Source organism: Myxocyprinus asiaticus, chromosome 36 (genome assembly GCF_019703515.2).
Source record: "Myxocyprinus asiaticus isolate MX2 ecotype Aquarium Trade chromosome 36, UBuf_Myxa_2, whole genome shotgun sequence".
In the NCBI taxonomy this organism is placed as follows: domain Eukaryota; kingdom Metazoa; phylum Chordata; class Actinopteri; order Cypriniformes; family Catostomidae; genus Myxocyprinus; species Myxocyprinus asiaticus.
Window position 1 is genome coordinate 12,928,475 of NC_059379.1, and position 18,311 is coordinate 12,946,785.

General features: G+C 38.0%; 1 protein-coding gene across 1 annotated transcript; it reads left to right on the forward strand.

Annotated features, from left to right (window-relative positions):
* The first annotated feature begins 576 nt into the window (after positions 1-576).
* Positions 577-7,474, forward strand: LOC127426904 (ectonucleotide pyrophosphatase/phosphodiesterase family member 7-like). The gene is made up of 6 exons (XM_051674035.1): positions 577-835; positions 1,041-1,186; positions 1,991-2,623; positions 2,744-2,987; positions 7,122-7,245; positions 7,342-7,474. Exons 1-6 carry the CDS (start codon positions 589-591, stop codon positions 7,400-7,402), a joined length of 1,455 nt encoding a protein of 484 aa, XP_051529995.1. The 5' UTR covers positions 577-588; the 3' UTR covers positions 7,403-7,474.
* The last annotated feature ends 10,837 nt before the right edge of the window (positions 7,475-18,311 follow it).

Sequence of the window (18,311 nt, forward strand, 5' to 3'; positions counted from 1 at the left end):
TTTGGCTGCATGATTGATCAACATGCAGCATAACAGCAGAAATAACTGAGCAACTGAAGGGTTTTCTGGGTCACAGTAATGTTCTTCCAAGCACCCATGTGTGTCTGGCCCTAAGTTTTTCCAAGGAAACTGCCCCTTGCAGCTTGCACACTACTGAGGCGTTGTCTGATTAATATACAAAATATATCTCAGATGCCAAGTTTTATTCCATTACAAGCCAACGAGAGTATACAGATAACTCAATTAGGCAATAAGAGCTTTATGACTGGCAAGACACTTATCTTTACCTTGACACACCACAGACATCATAAAAAAACATGTTTAATTTTACATTATAAGAAGTGAGCTATAAATCGAAGGAAAAGAGCTGAGAATTTGCTGTTGCCATATAGCTTCTGATAAGGCCACAAGATAACGTAAGATAACACAAGCATGTAATCTATCCCCATAAATCTTAATGATATTGTGAACTTAAGTGTGCAGAAACATTGCAAAGGACAAAGACAAAAGAATCAATCGAGAGCTGAGGCTGTTAGTTCAGAAATGACTATTAGACGAAAAGCGAGATTGTTTAGTGGAATCCCAGTCATGTTATTGGTACTGGGTCTATGGCTGCTTATATTCCCTATGGCTATCTCAGCCCCAACCAGACATCGCTGCACCACAGGTAGAAACAAACTACTATTGATCAGCTTTGATGGGTTCAGGTGGGACTACGACCGAGATGTGGACACCCCAAATCTAGACAAAATGGCTGAAGAAGGAGTCAAGGCAGCATATGTCACCCCACCTTACCTGACAATCACCAGTCCTACACACTTCACCCTGTTAACTGGTAAGGATAATCTAAAGTTATCTGTTATCTTATGCAAAGACTTTCAAACATTTTTGAGTGTCCAACAAATTATGGGAGCCACTGCATTTGATGTTAATATACTGAACAATGGATAGCATTGTTCTGAGCTTGTACAGTCTCAGTATGTACTGTATAAGATTACTTATGGAGTCAGTGACACTGAAAAAGCTGATGTTTTTTCCAGGAAGGTACATTGAGAATCATGGTGTGATTCATAACATGTGGTTCAACACCACGACACAGGAGAAAAAACAGTACTACATGACACAGTTTGTGGATGACTACTGGGATAATGGTAGTCTACCCATCTGGATTACGGCTCAAAGACAGGTACATCTTGAACCCTAGGTCATGAACAGCTTGAAACAATGGCTTCAGAAGGAAAACATTTAAATCAAAAGTTAAAAAAGTGACATTGCTAAGTTGGAAATTGACATTTCAGCATTTATCTTGCTGAAAAGACCAACTTTAAAGGGACATTTCACCAACAATGAAAATTCTGTAATTTTTTTACTCACTCTCAAGTTGTACAACTTTCTTCCATGGAACACAGAAGGAAATGTTAGGCAGTATGTTAGTATTCAGTCACCATTCACATTCAATGCATCTTGTTCCATACAGTGAAAATGATTACTGAGACAAACATTCTTCATTACATCACATTTTGTGTTTCATGGAAGAAACAAAGTCAAAAGGTTTGAAAATGAAACAAAATGTGGATGAGGAAATGATGACATAATTTTCATTATTGACTGAACTATCCTTTTAAGCATGAAGTTAGTGCTGATTTGGTGATGGTCTAGCTTGTGGCCATGCTGTTCAAGCAGCAAAAACTGGGTTATTTGGTGAAGCTGGTTGACCAGTATGATATTCCTGGTTAACTTGGTTAACCACGAATGTTTTGCAGGTAAGCAGCCTTGTGGCACACCACCATCCAGTGCCGGGATCAGAATAAAAAACACAATGTCTGCTTGAGAACTGTAATGCTGGTCTTTTCAGTACTGTTAATAACATTTCACTGCCCTAATAAACTATTCTAAATTATATATTAAACAATTGCCATTACAGGAAAATGAACTGGTACAAACATTTTAATTACATACCCATTAAATGTATTTATTTGGCATTTCTTAGGGTCTGAAAACAGGATCCCTTCACTTCCCTGGCACTGCTGCCACCTACCAAAAAGAAACAGTCCAAGTGAGGCAGGTGGAACCAAGGTTTTATGACCACAGCAATGAGACAGTATGGAGGGAAAATGTGGACAAGGTGATGGGGGAGTGGTTTAAAGAACAAGACTTAGACTTTGTTACTTTGTATTTCGGTGAACCTGATGAGACAGGGCATAAGTATGGGCCTGATTCACCTGAGAGACGTGAAGTAGTCAAAAAAGTGGACCGAACCGTGGGTTACATAAGAGAAACTGCTGAGAAATACGGACTTAGTGACCAACTGAATATTATAATCACAGCTGACCATGGAATGTCCACAGTTTTCGAACGAGAGAAGGTAAATGAGATTATTCTCACCAACATCCCAGGTTTCTCCTTGAGTGATCTGAAATTTCACCTGTTGGACCATGGACCCTCTGGGATGTTGTTGCCCAAAGACGGGATGCTTGACAAGGTTTACAGAGCCTTGAAAGGAGGTCATCCTAATCTTCACGTTTACAAGAAAGACGACATGCCTGCTCGACTACATTACGCCAACCATCCACGCATCCTACCCATCATTCTCTATGCAGACCCAGGATATGTCATCAATGGGGTGAGCATTTATGGGTAAAATTGATATACAGTATGTCACCCCTATAATGGACAGAGTAAATATTCATGGACAACATTATGGTAAATTTAATTACTTCTAAATTTCTAAATCTGCTTCCAGTTCTACACGTTCCAGGCCTATAAAGGGGAACATGGCTATGACAATGAGGTCATGGACATGAAGCCTTTTTTCAGGGCAGTGGGACCTGATTTCCACTGTAACTTGCTGGTTGGGCCATTTGAGACTGTCAACGTGTACCCTCTAATGTGCCACTTGCTGGGGATAAAACCAGAAATCAATGACGGGTCACTGGACAACACCCGACACATGCTGATCTCCAATGGAGAGGCATGTGACACTAGTGGTAGGTTAACAAGAACTAAAAAGCTTTCAAAAGTGCTTACAAATCTTGTGCACATACAGTACAGTGAAAAGTTTTAGGCACTTGAGAAAAATGTTGCATAGTGAGGATGTCTTTAAAAATAATAGCATAAATAATTTTCATTTATCAATTAACATCACACAAAGTCCAGTAAACATTCTAAAAAGCTAAATCAATATTTGGTGTGACAACCTTTGCCTTCAAAACAGCACCAATTCTCCTAGGTCCACCTTGACACAGTTTTTCTTAGTTGTTGACAGATAGTATGCTCCAAGCTTCTTGGAGAAATTGCCACAGTTCTTTTATCTATTTGGGCTGTCTCAATTGCTTCAGTCTCTTCATGTAATCCTAAACTGACTCAATGATGTTGAGATCTGGGCTTTGTGGGGGCCACACCATCTGTTGTAGGGCTCCTTGTTCTTCTTCTATTCAGTTATACTCACAAAGTGAATGTTAAAATCAAAGCCAGGGGCCTGGGTAGCTCAGCGAGTTTTGACACTGATTACCACCCCTGGAGTCGCGAGTTCAAATCCAGGGTGTGCTGAGTGACTCCAGCCAGGAAAGCAACCAAACTGGCCCAGTTGCTAGGGAGGGTAGAGTCACATGGGGTAACCTCCTCGTGGTCACGATTAGTGGTTCTCGCTCTCAGTGGGGCACATGGTAAGTTGTGCGTGGATCGTGGAGAGTAGCATGAGCCTCCGCATGCGGAGTCTCTGTGGTGTCATGCACAACAAGCCACATGATAAGATGTGCAGATTGACGGTCTCAGAAGCAGAGGCAACTGAGACTTGTCCTCCGCCACCCGGATTGAGGTGAGTAACCGCACCACCACGCATCACTACTATGTAGTGGGAATTGGGCATTCCAAACTGGGAGAAAAGGGGATAAAAAAAAAATAAAAAATCAAAGCCCACATCCACACTAATACATTTTCGTTTGAAAACTAATCTTTTTCTCTACGTTTTTGCCTTCTGTCCATTTTGAGACTGTGTTTTTGTCTGCGAAAACTGAGCTTTTTGAAAATGCTCTCCCAAGTGGATAAATTTGAAAACGCCGTCTTCACATTGTAGTGTGGCCTGGGAAAACAGATATATCTGAAAACGATGGCGTATTTGTTGTCATGCGACGCAGTCATGTGATCCATTCAACCAAAACAATCAAGATGGCGGCCCATGTTATAGTGGCGCTGTTGTGCCTGATATTCATTTTGATAGCGTTGTTAAAGATAATTGTTACTTTGTACAACATTCACCTTGCATTCCTTCAAAGGTGACAAGAAGTTTACCTGTCCAGCGATGGAACACGAGGACAGTTGCATTTCAGATCATACGTGCAATGGCGATTTTTTTTCATGCACAGTAAGGGGATTTAAGCATTTTTATATGTTTCAGTGTGGACTAGCAACTTTTGGAAAACACTTGAAAATGGTAGTGTGGATGGAGAGCGTTTCGAAAATGAAAACAGTTTTCAAATGTATCCGAATTAATGTAGACATAGCCTGAAATTTATATTTCCTACTGATACACTTAAGCAGAATATATAAAATAACCTTTTTAAGACAAATGTTTTTGTGAAAAATTTTATGTGCTTAAGACTTTGGCACAGAACTGTAAATTCAGGTTATTTTTTATTTTATTTTTTAAAGTCACTGTCAGGAACAAAAATTATTTGTTGAGAGATAAACATTAAAGGGATTAAGTTCACCCCAAAATGAAAATGCTGTCATCATTTACTCACCTTCATGTCATTCCAAACCTGTAAAACTTTGTTTCATCCATGGAACACAAAAGCAGAATGTTAGCCTCAGTCACCTTTCATTGCATCTTTTTCCATACATGAAAGTGAATGGTGACTGAGGCTAACATTCTTCCTACATCTTCATTTGTGTTCCACAGAAACAAACATGAGGGTGAGTAAATGATGACAGAATTTTTATTTTAGGGTGAACTATCCCTTTTGATTCTGCTGTGATTTATGAAATGTTATTCTATTTAGTAAGTTGTTTTACTGGGGTGAATTATAGACAGTGCCAATAATTAATCATTTCATAACATCAAACACAATCTCAGTGTTGCCATCAAGTGAACCTTGAGAGTTTAAGATAACTTGTGGCATCTTGATAAGATGTCTTGATAAGACTTTATGTAAGGTAATCAAAGGTTACAAACTACATCTGTCAAACAAACAATGCTATCAAAGCGATTGGATAAAAACCTTTGCGCAAGGACAATGTTGCAGGTGCAACTCTTTAATCCCTAGCTCTCATTACATTAACATTTTAACTAACTGAAATCATCTTATCACAAATTACATACTGTAATTTTCAGGTCATCAACCAAATTAAAGGAATATTGCCAACTCTCTACCAGCCAAATACAGGACATTCCAGCTCTAATACTGGACATTTTTTTTCAGCGGGGCACCTTTATGTGACGCAGCACAATGGTAGAGCTAGTTTACATAAGAAAACAACTGAAAAACAGCACAGACGGAGACAAAAATGTGTTCGGTGTGAACAGCCCCTAATGCGTTAAAAAAGAAAAATGCTTCAATACAACGACCAAGGAGAACCAAATTTATGTTAATCTTCACTTTTAATAAACACTACGTCTTGCCAAAAGAACGAAGCTGCAATCAGTTGAAGTGTTTTCTTCCCCATAATTAGGCTTAAGCCTTTTCCATTTATAAAGCTCAACAAACAGGCTTTCCATTTAAAATTGGGGTTATCAGTTTGTAGAAAGTATAAGAATAATGTGTAAAAATTGTATATATAACAAAAAAATTATAATAATTTGGCCTTCCACAGCCACTGTCTTATCACAAGTCTTAGTACTGTTTTAAGCAACCATGCATTATAATGGATCTGCATAATATTGGAGAGAAAACAAAATGTTGTATTTCTCCTTGAATTACAGTGTTGTTTGTTTTGGCGTAAATAGTGTTTATCACAAGGGAAGTGTTAGAAAATCACATCAAGCATTTTAATTAAACCTGTACTGTACTTCTGTACTAAAACTGCAGTTTTTCTCACCATCACTTCTACCAGAACAACTATCATATGTAATGCAATGTAAAGTCATGTCATGAATAGGTGCAATTACTGGTGTTTTGGAATCACAATGGTGAGAAACAATTATCATACACTCGAATGCTATATACATTTGACAAAATTTTCCTGCTTCTGACAGAAAACACGATATTAAATGTGCACTGATTGTCATTGATCTTTCCCCCGTTGTAGTGTCCGTGTAACGTAGCGACAGCTGATATCTCACACAAATCATGCGAAAGTTGTGTTTTAGGTCCATTTCTCTCAGTTTGTGAAACATTCTCAGCAGTTTGGGTGTGAGGCGCTAAAATACGGGACAAACAGCATCCTATATGGATTTCATACGGAACACAATTTTGTTCCCTTATAAACGGGATGATCCTGTATTATAAGGGATGGTTGGCAACACTAATTCCAGGTTCAACGCAAGTCAAGTTCAGTGGACAGCATTTATGTGACAATGTTAATTAGCACAAAAATGTAGGCTATTTCCACTTGTCCCTCCTTTTCTTAAAAAAAAAAAAAGCAAAAATCTGTTACAGTGAGACACTTACAATGGAAGTGAATGGGGCCAATTCGTAACCGTTAAAATACTCACTGTTTCAAAAGTATAGCCACAATAAATAAACAATATGGGTGTTAACATGATTTAAGTGCGATAACATTGCATACAAAACTTTTCTGTGTAGTTACTGTTTATTCAATTTTCTAAATTTGTGGCCATGACAACACCCTAAAACTCAAAAACGACCATAACAATTTCAATTTAAACAACTTTACAGCTCAAATAATACACAAGATTTACCATAAGAAGTCATGCTATTATAAAATAATAGACTTGACATTTCGGCCTTTAAACCCTCCAAAAATTGACCCCATTCACTTCCATTGTAAGTGCCTCAGTATAACTTAGATTTTTGTTTTTAAAGAAAAGAAAGGACGCACTGCAGTTATTTTTTGTGGTAATCAACATCATGCCACTAATGCGGTCGATTGAGCTTAACTTGAATTGAACCCAGAATATTCCTTTAATCTTATTCATAATGTGTGTGCTGTTATTCTTTTAGATGCTCCAGAGTCAATTCTTCAGAATGTGTTCATTGGTCTGGCTGCTGTGGCTGGATTTTTATTGCTTGTGTTTGTGGTTTTAACATCCTACAATGTTTACAAAAGACACAGATTGAATTTGAGGTAAAAACACATTGTTACATTTTGTCCCGTTGTTATTTTCAGTACAGTTCCTCTCTGTTTTCGAAAATCTGATTCTTTACCTTCACTCCTCAACAGAGTGGAAGACATGGGATATAAGGATGAGATGAAAGCCGATTTTAAGCAAACGACATTCTAAGAGGGGCAATCAATTACGCTTCAAATACTTGTAATTTAATACTATTTTACATAATGTTCTACTGCCTTATGTTGATTAATATGCAAAACACTGACTGATGTATAGACTTATTATAAATGTACAAATGAATTTACATATTCCTACTCTATTTACTACATTAGATGTTGTTTGACACAATTATAAGAGGTGGGTGTTTGTTTGTTTGTTTTAAATACCGATGCCACCTAGTGGAAATTGAGAGTATTCCCAAACTAATTGTGACTGTGAACCAACTGCATGTAAGTAAATGTTGACTGTAAACGGGGCTGTAGCAAGAAATTCTGGGCCCCCTGACTGTATATTGTTCTGGGACCCTTTTGTATGAAAAAATACAGTTTAAAATTTATTGTGGACCCCCTGGACCTGTGGGACCCAAGAATTGTAACCACCTTTCACCCCATTAGCTACAGACCTGACTATAAATGACTGCAATCATAAATTATCTACTTAATTCGTGAGGCACACATTTACCTTTAGTCAGACACACAATAGGCTGCACAATGTCACTCGGATCTGTGGAAAAACAGCAAGAAGAAAAGGAGCTTATGAGGACTAAATGACTGACAGAAGTTATCATTACACAAAGCTGCAGATTCAATGATTTATGGTGAAATCCTGTCCAGTCATGTGGAATTTTCCCAAAATAAGTTTAAGTAAACAGCTCATGACAAAGAGGCACTCAGAGCAGGCTGGTATGCATAAACAGTTTGAACAGTGTGCTGTAGTATAGCCCCCTCCAAACACATTCACACATACACACACACACACACACACTCAGAGCACACGCCAGAGCAGAGCCAGTCTGAAAATGTGGAGTCTCCCCCTGGCACGCGCACCAGACTGCCATACATCTTCCAGCGCAATAACATTTCTCTTTCTCTCTGTCTCTCTATCTCTCTCTCTACTACTGTTGCAGGACACATCCATGCACTTGCAAGCAGGGCATTTAAATATTATTCCTTTCAAAAGTGTTTTTAGTGTTCAGCAAACACTGAGACACTGATCTCATTACATATTGACACACAAGCATCCATTGTTTAGTTTTTTGCAGTAGTCTGTCAATGGGTGACTCTCACAAAACCAAGAAATCTCCATGTCACATTTCACCTCAAAACCAAGAGAAAAAAAGAAACCACATTTTACATAAAGAAAACATAATCTACTATTAGCATTTTTTTTTTTTTTTTTTTATTGTAACATTATTTTCAGGACAATTAAGTGCATTTTACAATTTGCATTACTGTAATGCCTATGGTTTTGTCCTTCTCATTATTTTTTATTGATGATTCTTATTACTGTAGTAGTACATTTTACTGTATTACAGTAAAATAAATATTTTTAATTAAAAAGAATTCATTTTTATTCAAAGTAAGTAAATCAAATGCTACCATGGTGCTGAACTACTACTAACACATTAAATATGATAGTAAAGAGCATAAGATTTTGTATTTTGCATAATACAGAGAAAAAAAATCTATATTAAAAGGCAAAAAAAAAAAAAAACTCCTAATGGTCATAACAGGACTTATTTATGAAATATGTATTTTATTATATATTCTATTACACACACACACACACACACACATAGATATGTAGGTAAAATATGACCTGGGCCTCTTAGAGAGATTCACCACAATATGGACATTTATGCCTGTGGACTTCACCTGGTTTGTTGTCATTTCGAGACATTGGGTCATTTTGGATTTGTAAGTACTGGCAGATAGGAGACTTGTGTTAACTGCTTGAGAACTTATGACTGTCATGTAGGCCAGTGTCATGGGAATTTCCATTTGAAGACCTGTACAGGAGAGAAGCACTTTAATTATGTGTAAACATGTCATTGCCTAACTGGGCCACCCTAATATGCTCTGCTCTCATCCATTATTAGCTGTGAGAGCGCATGTCAAACAGCCACATTCTTCTGAGTGGATTTTCTCCCTCTTCCTCTGAATATGAGCATGGCTGTGATGTTCATTGTTGAGAAGAGCAGTTGAGCCAGGAAACAAGTATGTTTACGTCTGCGGCTTAACAAACATGCCTTATTTGTTCTTTTGAGCTTGGCTTCATGTGGGGAATGTAGAACGGAGTATCAGGATCTCGTGGACTATTTTTGCAGCACTATGTTTGCCATATTGAATTGTTTCAAACTGTGTCGCTTTTTTGTAGTGCCGCCTTTATTCCTCTGAATGGACAGAATGTGGGAGTTGACATGTCCATGGATTTTTTAGATCAACATAAAGATTTAGCTTAGAATTTATATGAATGTATAGGGGAAAGTGTACATCATAGGTCCTGTAACTGGTCACCAAGTTTTTTCAAAATTTTTATCACATTTTTGCCTTCACTAATTAATTTTAAATGGTCCTGCAGTGTGATAAAAATTAATTTTTTTAAAGTACGAGTATTCTACATTATGTAGTCTCTCAATGAATGAGTGAAATGCTTTTAAAAATAGTTTTAGATAAAGTTTAGCATGTCACACCACAGGACAACTTTACCAAAGTATTTCATGTCAGTTACCCATATTATGCCAAAATAGTCCTCTTTTATATTAATTTCTTCATATTGAATTTCAAATACAGACCGCTTTTTACTGTGGTCTACCTAATAAAAACCTCCGCAGTTCCCATTGGATGGGGACTGAAAACATTTAATCTAATTCACAAATACTGACCAAGATGCACTGGTGGTCTTGGTCAAGTGCCATGTCTTACAACAACCTTGTCTGGCGGAGGCGGACAAGAACCGTGTTGCTTCACACACTGGTGAGACCTTGTAGGGCCTTGAGACGACAGATTTACTCGGAGCGTCTGGCTGACAAGCTCTGTGGTACGGCTGCCTGGCTCTGGACACCAGCACACCTCTCTAACATACCTGTCAATGAGGTGTCACTGTACAGAGAGTGCGCCACGCTTTCTTCTCTAGCACCGCCATGGTGACTCAACACCTCCATATCCTCACTCTCTAAGCCTAGAGCCCAATTCTGCAGTCCCGCCCAGGCAGTTCTGATGAGGCATTCCATTGAGCTGAAACAAGGCGTTAATCCATGATAGCTTTTCCCGTGCCAGCATGTGGGTGCAGGTCTCTCCTCCAATGCTTGCCTCATGCTTTCATGCTTGCCAAGTTGAATAACTCTAGCTGCAAGATTTAGGAGGTAATATCTACAGTATGTAAAGGGGGAAATGGTCACAACAGTAAGGCCATAAATCTGTCATTTGTACTATGATGGATAGATGCTTCAGAATCGTTTTCGCAAAGCAGTTGAGCTGCCGAACACAAAAGCAGCAATTTGTCTGTGTCATCTATAGCTTGGTTTTATGTATTTCTGTGAGCAGTGAGGTATGTAATATGGCACCAATACACAAGTCACTTTTTTTTGCAAAGTGAAAACAACTGACATCCCTCTATGTTACATCACAATTGTGCAAAGGCCTAATGAAAATCAGAATATGGATACTCATGTATGCATATGCAAACAGTCAAATCAGAGAAGAATGAGTCATATGCTAAGTGCAGCCAAACCAATCTGAGTGAGAATATAAACTCAGCAAAAAAGAAACGTCCTCTCACTTTCAACTGCTTTTATTTTCAGCAAACTTAACATGTGTAAATATTTGTATGAACATAAAAAGATTCAACAACTAAGACATAAACTGAACAAGTTTCACAGACATGTGACTAACAGAAATGGAATAATGTGTCCTTGAACAAAGGGGGGTCAAAAGTAACAGTCAGTATCTGGTGTGGCCACCAGCTGCATCAAGTACTGCAGTGCATCTCCTCCTCATGGACTGCACCAGATTTGTCAGTTCTTGCTGTGAGATGTTACCCCACTTTTCCAACAAGGCACTTGCAAGTTCCCGGACATTTCTGGGGGGAATGGCCCTAGCCCTCACCCTCCGATCCAACAGGTCCCAGACGTGCTCAATGGGATTAAGATCGCAGGCCATGGCAGAACACTGACATTCCTGTCTTGCAGGAAATCACACACAGAACGAGCAGTATGGCTGGTGGCATTGTCATGCTGGAGGGTCATGTCAGGATGAGCCTGCAGGAAGGGTACCGCATGAGGGAGGAGGATGTCTTCCCTTTAACACACAGCGTTGAGATTGCCTGCAATGACAACAAGCTCAGTCCGATGATGCTGTGACACACCGCCCCAGACCATGACGGACCCTCCACCTCTAAATCAATCCCGCTCCAGAGTACAGGCCTCGGTGTAACGCCCATTCCTTCAACGATAAACACGAGTCTGACCATCACCCCTGGTGAGACAAAACCGCGACTCGTCAGTGCACTTTTTTGCCAGTCCTGTCTGGTCCAGCGAAGGTGGGTTTGTGCCCATAGGCGACGTTGTTGCTGGTGATGTCTGGTAAGGACCTGCCTTACAACAGGGTTACAAGCCCTCAGTCCAGCCTCTCTCAGCCTATTGCGGACAGTCTGAGCACTGATGGAGGGATTATGCGTTCCTGGTGTAACTCAGGCAGTTGTTGTTGCCATCCTGTACCTGTCCCGTAGGTGTGATATTCGGATGTACTGATCCTGTGCAGGTGTTTTTGCACGTGGTCTGCCACTGCAAGGACAATCAGCTGTCCTTCCTGTTTCCCTGTAGCGCTGTCTTAGGCATCTCACTGTACGGACATTGCAATTTATTGCCCTGGCCACATCTGCAGTCCTCATGCCTCCATGCAGCATGCCTAAGGCACGTTCACGCAGATGAGCAGGGACCCTGGGCATCTTTCTTTTGGTGTTTTTCAGAGTCAGTAGAAAGGTCTCTTTAGTGTCCTATGTTTTTATAACTGTGACCTTAATTGCCTACCGTCTGTAAGCTGTTAGTGTCTTAATGACGTTCCACAGGTGCATGTTTATTAATTGTTTATGGTTAACCCTGCACTCTGACCCCAGCCTAGCTGGGATATGTGAAAAAGAAGAATTTCACTGTATATGTGCAAATGTATAATGTGTGATAAATAAAGAAAATTATAAAATTTATTATAATTAATTGAACAAGCATGGAAAACATTGTTTAAACACTTTACAATAAAGATCTGTAAAGTTATTTGGATTTTTACAAAATTATCTTTAAAATACAGTGTTCTGAAAAAGAAAAAAAAAATTTTGTATAAAAGCAAACATACTGTAGATTAACCAACACTGGGGACTCCAGCCACCTGACCACTGTGTAATTCCTGCAACAAAGTTAAATGTGAAATTGCAAAAATGATGTTATTTTTTTTTTTTTTTATTTTTTTTTTACAAAAATTAATTAATTAATTAATTAAATATAATAAAAATAAACTCCATAATCTTCTATTTATTATACAAACTGATAGTCCCACCCCAAAACTTACATACTGGTCGAGTCAATGTTGCTATGTTGGCTGGAAACAAACTGTTTTGATAACGAACTGTTTTGAGTCACTGCTATAATTTTAGGTGAATTCCACCAAGAAATGTCTTTCTTATAGTTTCTGCATTTTAAGCTGGGATCCGAGAAATAATTTTTAACATCGAAAAAAAATGCACACATTAGGCTACATTAAATCACAAGGCCAATCCTTGTAAGAAAGGTAGAGAAAGATGAATAATAACTATAAGAAGTTGTTTTCATTGCCTTACCAGGCCAGGAAGGAGAGTCACAACCGTTTTGGCCATTGCGTCGAGTCAGTCAGTTTTTCAGTGTGTCAAGTAGAAAGAAGATTTGAAAAACGCATCTCCAGACCCTCGTGTATTGTTCCATACCTTTGCGCCCCATCTAACTTGTTTAGAGGCAAGAGTATGTCGTGCGTAAACGCCCTGTTAACTTCAAGAAAGAGTCGGGATGGTTTGAGTTGCTGAACCACCTGTGTTGTATGTAAATTTAAACTACAGTGCGTAATGCCTGCGCCACTAGCGGCAACAAACGGAATTGCCACAATAATGACTGTTTTCAGTCATCACACGAAAAAGTAGTCCTGCCAGTGGTGCCAAATACGTGTGGTTTCTCAGGACACCTATTTCAGTGATATATGTCAGACAGTAGGGAAATTTTTGTGTAGTATTAGAAAGAAAACGTTAAAAGCAAATAAAAATAAATAATAAATACTTAACATAACTAAACATTAAAGACGATGATAATAACCAGAGCTTAATAGCTGAATGAGTAGTATCGCTGATTTAATTATTTTCTCTACTGCATGTTACCAAATTAACCACTAGGGGGCGCATCGTGCTTGGCATACAGAGAGCATACGTGTATCCGTTTAGCAGGCCACAGAAGATGCTGGAGATGTCTTCATGTACCATGGTACAATGACATTGATAATCTCTCAGTGTATCACAGTTGCACAATTCCTATATTGTGACCTACTTATATGAAATAAAGTTTGGGTAAAAACTCATAGTTAACATTAGCTCATAAAATTAATGTTAATGTTAAAATGTCTTCATCCACTAAAAATGTAATGTAATAATGCAACATTAAATTGTATGATATGATTGGATGATGAGGTGTGACAAAAATTCAGGCCTGCTTGGTGCTTCAGATTCTTTAACAATTGAATAAACCGTACATGTTTGGTTTGTTTGGCAGTAAAAGACAAGAAAAATGATAAAATATAAATTCATTTTAAAAAATTGGATTAGCAATTCTCCTACCGTCCCATCCATCAAAAACATCACTCATTTACTTTGGAAAACACATAGCAGACACTTGATTCCAATATTCTTTAGGATTGCTCACATCTTCAGTTACACTGCATCCCATGTAAAGACAGGCTGTGATCCATAATATATCTGTCCTGATCCTGCATTGGAAATAAATAGTGAGCTATCATTCATGAGGAACTACAAACTATGATTCCATTACATATACAGACACAAAAACATGCACTCACATGCTGTCTCACAAACTCACCCAGCACACACACATATACACACAAACCAATGCTCGTATGCAGAGGCACACACAAGAGTGGCGCCACTGTCTGCTGGGTGCATTTATTATGGATCAGCTTTGCCAATACTTTCAACACCAGTCCAACCTCCCTAAAACAGCAACAGGCCGATACGTGATGGATCTAGCTTTTGCGTGGAGGATCAGTGCAGGACAAACAGTTCCTACTTCAGCCTTGTCAGTGCCGCCATCCAAAACACCTCTCAATCCAGCTCTTAAATTATCTGAATAATTGATCTGGACAGGGAAAGGCAGAAGGCTGAGATTTGGGCTTTTCAGTGGCCACAGACATTCAATTTGCCACAGATGTCCCTTGTGGCTCAGAGGTAAATTTCTTGATGAGAATCCATGATGTTAATAAGCTCGAAAACAAACAAAATATTGTTTCCACATGGACTGAAGGTGATCTGTTCCACCTCATTACAAATTAAACCTCTATACATTCATCTAATCTTCAGTGAATATCTGCTGCTGCAGTCGTGCATGACGAGATCACCATGAAATTAGAACGGAGGAACCTGATCTAGCTCAAACCATACAGTCTCACCTCACAAAAATATTGAGAATGAAGCAAACGGGTGGCAACTGCGTGCACAGAGATCTGTCTTTCAGTAAAGGATTAAAATGTTTGTTTGAAATGTTATGAATACAGAAGAAGTGATCCTGGCTTTGCTACGGGAATAAGCCCATTCTTTACAATATAGACAGCAATGGGTGGAACGATGGCATGGAGCCCACACTGGCTTGGCTATTGGGGTAAATTATAGGGCTACACTGCCAATTTCTTAAGGAAAAAAAGCCAGGAGGAACAAAAGGGAGATGAAGCTTGCGGTTCGATTAAACCTCAGTTGAGTCAAGTATTTGCCGTCCCTCAGATTTGCATAGTGCTTTTGCAGAGAGGAAGAAATTATGAGATCTTAAGCTGAGACTGAAGGTTTTTATGCATTTATGTCTGTCAGCCTTCAGTTAAAATGTTATATCCACAAGGTGAGTTTCCAGATTCAAAGAAGTGACATTCTGTGTCCGTTTCAGTGTAGATTATTGTAATCATTCCAACAACGATAGCTGAAAATATCTGAAAATATTTTTATTCACAACCCTTACCAAAATGTTCCTTGGTGGTATCGTGGTACTGTGATTGTATTGCATGGTAATAACTGAATGATTACTATCTTATTATACAATGATATTGAAATAAGATGTGTCAAAGAGTACCATGGTACTTTTTAGTACGTTTTTGTTAGTGAAAATGTACTATTAGTGTTGCAAGACAATGAATGAACACATTGTATCAAAGATGTTATGTTTTCATTGCCTGCACTTTAGTCTTTTTCTCAAAGGTATCATGATACTTGGATTTTTCTTTCTCTGTTCACAAGGAATATTATGAGTTCAATACAAGTTAAGCTTATTTGACAGCAAATGTGGCATAATATTGATTACCACAAAAATTTATTTTGACTTGCCCCTCATTTTCTTCAAAAAAGCAAAACTTGAGGTGACAGTGAGGCACTTACAATGGAAGTGAATGGGGGCCAATTTTTTAACATTAAAATACTCACTTTTTCAAAAATGTAGCCACAAGACATAAACAATAAGTGTGTTCACATGATTTATGTGTGATAAAATCACTTACTAGCCTTTTCTGTGTAAAGTTATGGGCAATTTTACAACTTTGTTGCCATGACAATGCTGTGTCAACAAACCCTAAAACCCTAAAATGACTGTAATAATGACAATTTAAACAACTTTACAGCTCAAATAATACATACATTTTAACAGAAGAATTAATGTAAGTGCTTTTATAAAATAATAAGCTTCACATTTCTGCCTTAAATCTCTCCCAGAGTTGGCCCCATTCACTTCCATTGTAAGTGCCTTACTGTACCCTTGATTTAGCTTTTTATAAAGAAATAAATTTTTGTTGTAATCAACTTTATGCCACAAATGCTGTCAATTGAGCTTAACTTGTATTGAACACAGAATATTCCTTTAAGTCCAGGTGATTGTGCATTGACGTTCCCCTCTCTTTAACAAGGAGACATTCTTTAATCATATCTGGTACAGACTTTCTTACACATCAAAGTCAGTTTGACTCTACATGTCTGCAAATATAGCTCTGATCTCCTAACATCTGAGATGCGATCATCCCCCTGATCCCGTTGCTATGATCTCTGGTATGAATTTAAGATCACACTGACCTTTTCTTCAATGAAAACATCCTCAAGAGCGCACTCCAAAATCCCTATTGCATCTAGCCATTTCAAAGCCAACAACATATTACTAAAAATGTTTACATAAAAGACTTTAGAAGACACCTATAAGAGTGAGATTAAAAATATGAATATATGAATTTTCTTACTGAACAATAAAGCATCTATTAAGGTAGGAAAAAAAGGAAATAGATAAATGAGAAAAAGTTGTTTATATTTACATGTTCTTACCAAAGAGACTAACAGTACAAGTGCACAAACCTGCAGGAGGGGTAGTGGGGAATGCAAGATGCTCGCTAAACTACTGTAAGTCTCCAAGAAGGTGAAGGCCATGGAGAAGCCCGTAGAAATATTAAAAATACAAACTCATCTAATCTCATCATTGTTTAAAATGCATACAGTACATACTGTTGGCAAGAGTGTCCAGCTTTACAGAGAAATGGATCACAATGTAGGGTGAATTCAGGTAAAATGGTCCACTTCACTTCTCACATTCAAATGACTGTCAAAAAGTGACCTGAGTTACCTGAACTTAACTTCAGTTTCTGCAATAGTTTTTTCTTGAACCCAACATTCTTTAAATGGGAAAAAAAAGCCAGTTAAAATATGAAAAAAGGTGTAAACCAAACAAAAGGTGTAAAGTCTGGTGACATACTTGAGGTGTAACCAAGCAAAGTACACACACACACACCTTGCTATAGAATGCAATTCACATGAGGTTTTGAGAAGAAAATAAAAGCAGAATTTAAAAGGAACAGAATTCCCTTATAGCAGTAGAGTGACAGACATTTGCCTCAGGCTTATGTTGATACATGTCTTATCCTGACATCATTCACAGAACTGTAAATGTAAGCTATAATAAAGACTTTTACCACCATGTTGTTTTTGAGTGTCACACTCTCATAAAATATGAGAAATGTTGACAACTAGAGGCTGTAAAGTGACACATTTCACTGCCAATGTTGAAAACAACATAATTTCTGAATTTTACAGTTAGATTTGTTTTCATAGTTGGAGGCTGATTGGGGATTTTTTTTTATTTATTTTTTTTATTTATTTTTTTTTATTTTTTTGCAGACTCATTTGGTCCAACTTTAACAGTTTTTCTCAATTGCTTTGGCTCAATTTTCAAATGAGAATTCTTTTTTTCAAAACAATACATTCAAATCTCTGAACAATTTCTTGTTCACACCAGATTTGAATTTCTTATTCATTTAAGCAAATTGTACATGTTTTGGCATATGTGTGCAAAAGAATAAGTACAATTGTCTACAATTTGCACAATAACTAAATGCACATGGCTTGCTGATCAAAACTGATGAGTTGATTCTCAGTGAAATTGTCATACTCTTCACAATTTCTAAACATTCTTTCATCGTGTGAGCCATCACATGCAAAATGATCCATTCAGTTATCAAAATCTGTCAGACATACATATATATTCCATAAATATTTATGACATGGAATGTTTGTGATGTCTGCTAAATCTCTGGCCAGACCAACAAGAGCAACGGGATGCGATTGAGAGAGCGATTGAGAAAAACTAAAATAGGAAAGGCTCAATCTGTCTAATAGCAAGAACAAAAACAGCAACACATCAAGAAACTCCACAGCATACAAATACAAAAATCTGTGGGCCTATGGATGGTTGGATGGATGGATGTGTAAAGTTCTTTCCAATATTATAACTTCGTTACCATGACGAGACAATGCCATAATTCCT

Bases quoted from the DNA above. Each gene is read 5' to 3' on its own strand.
- LOC127426904 (XM_051674035.1), top strand. From the start codon at position 589: ATGTTATTGGTACTGGGTCTATGGCTGCTTATATTCCCTATGGCTATC. The intron at 836-1,040 runs GTAAGGATAATC...TGTTTTTTCCAG, and splicing joins ACACTTCACCCTGTTAACTG to GAAGGTACATTGAGAATCAT. The intron at 1,187-1,990 runs GTACATCTTGAA...GGCATTTCTTAG, and splicing joins GGATTACGGCTCAAAGACAG to GGTCTGAAAACAGGATCCCT.